The 1,485-nt window shown below is 47.5% G+C and overlaps 1 protein-coding gene across 1 annotated transcript in view; it reads right to left on the bottom strand.

Annotated features, from left to right (window-relative positions):
* VPS51 (VPS51 subunit of GARP complex) overlaps positions 1 to 1,485 on the bottom strand; it is a gene marked incomplete at its 5' end in the record, with an annotated part of 15,922 nt that extends 14,437 nt beyond the window's left edge. The window contains one exon of the mRNA XM_007944975.1: positions 1,374 to 1,485. Within this exon, the coding sequence (XP_007943166.1) occupies positions 1,374 to 1,485 (112 nt within the window). The remainder of the gene's footprint in view (positions 1 to 1,373) is intronic.

The raw sequence follows: 1,485 nt of genomic DNA on the forward strand, positions 1-1,485 counted from the left end.
AAACCCACCAGCCACTCCTCAGAAGGAAGGTTGGGCAATCTACTTCCATAGTGATACTGCCTCAGAAACCCAAGCAGGGGTCACTATGAGTTGCGTCCAACTTGATGGCACATAAAAACAACCACCACCACCACCACCACCACCACCACCTATGATCCAGTGCTCAGACAAAAACCTAGGAGTCACTTTTTACAACCAAAGTTCCCCAGTACAAAGTCCTGTCAATGTTGCCCTTACATACCTCTCAGCCCATCACTTTTCATCTCTACCACTTCCATCCTCTGGCTTGCACCACTGAGATGGCCTCACTCCTGACACCTCTCCAATCCATTCCTCCTACTGCAGCCAAATGCAGGAGCTTTTCAAAACACAAATTTAACCACATTGCTTATCTGCCTAAATCCTTGATTGTCTTAGTCCTCTCTGGATAAAGGCAAAATTCCTTCACGTGTTCTGCAAGGTCCTAGTTAAATTCCATGTCTACCCACCTGCCTGCCTCTGCCCACGTTGCTTCTCCTCCTGCTACACTGGATAAGCTCTCAGCCCCTGGTAAAGCCAAGCCCTCCATCCATGCGCCACCCCATCCCTTTTCTCCTTCCTGAGGGTTCTCTGCAGTTTTCTTCCTCTCTTGCACCATCAGTAAGCACTCCATAGTACATCATGCTCATTAGCCCTGTGGATCAAGTCTACTTTCTTGAAATACTTTCTTCAGTTACTTCTAAGAGACCCTTCCTCCTGGTTGTCTTCAAACCATCCAGCTGCTTATTCCGTTTGTGGGATTTTCCTCTTCTTCACCCTTCTGAATGCTGGGTACTTCAAGGCTCAGTCTCCAGATCTCTTCCTGATAGTTCAATGGCGGGGTGTCCCTTGGACAGGTCCCTCACCAACAAAGAACACAAGCTGGTGTGGATGATAACTGCATATTGTCTAGTAAAGTCTTGAACAGAGAATAAAGCAGATGAAAGGGGAAAACAAACAAACAAAAACAACCTTTACATGGCCTTTGTGTGCCTTAATGACATCAACTTCCTGTCTCTCGTTAATTTAAAAAAGGCAGAAAAGATCACCTTCAACAAAGGCCTGGACCAGAGAAGAAAAGTACCACTAATAAGAAAACTCAACCTATACTGGGCCTTCCTCGGTGTAATGAATTCTTTTAAGCGCTTTAGATAAATTGGTTTCATTTAAAATTTTTCATGTTATCCTTTCTCCCATTTGGTCCTCAAAGCAAGGCTCTCACCACAAAAGCTCGGAGAGGGGCAAGTGAAGGTGGGTTCATGCCTGTGCAAGACCGGACTCTGCTTCCGCAGCACAAGGTAAGGGGAGCCGCTGGGGCTGTGTGCTGATGACAGGGAGCGGCCCAGGGCGGTCACCTGTGGCTGAGATGAACTTGTTGTAGTTCTCATAAACCAAGGTCTGCATGTCGCTGTCTAGAGCCCGGATCTGCCGCACCATGTCCGTCTCGCTGTCCATCAGCTGCGCCAG

Source organism: Orycteropus afer, unplaced genomic scaffold (assembly GCF_000298275.1).
Source record: "Orycteropus afer afer isolate SDZICR_OR568_19922 unplaced genomic scaffold, OryAfe1.0 scaffold00130, whole genome shotgun sequence".
NCBI lineage: Eukaryota > Metazoa > Chordata > Mammalia > Tubulidentata > Orycteropodidae > Orycteropus > Orycteropus afer.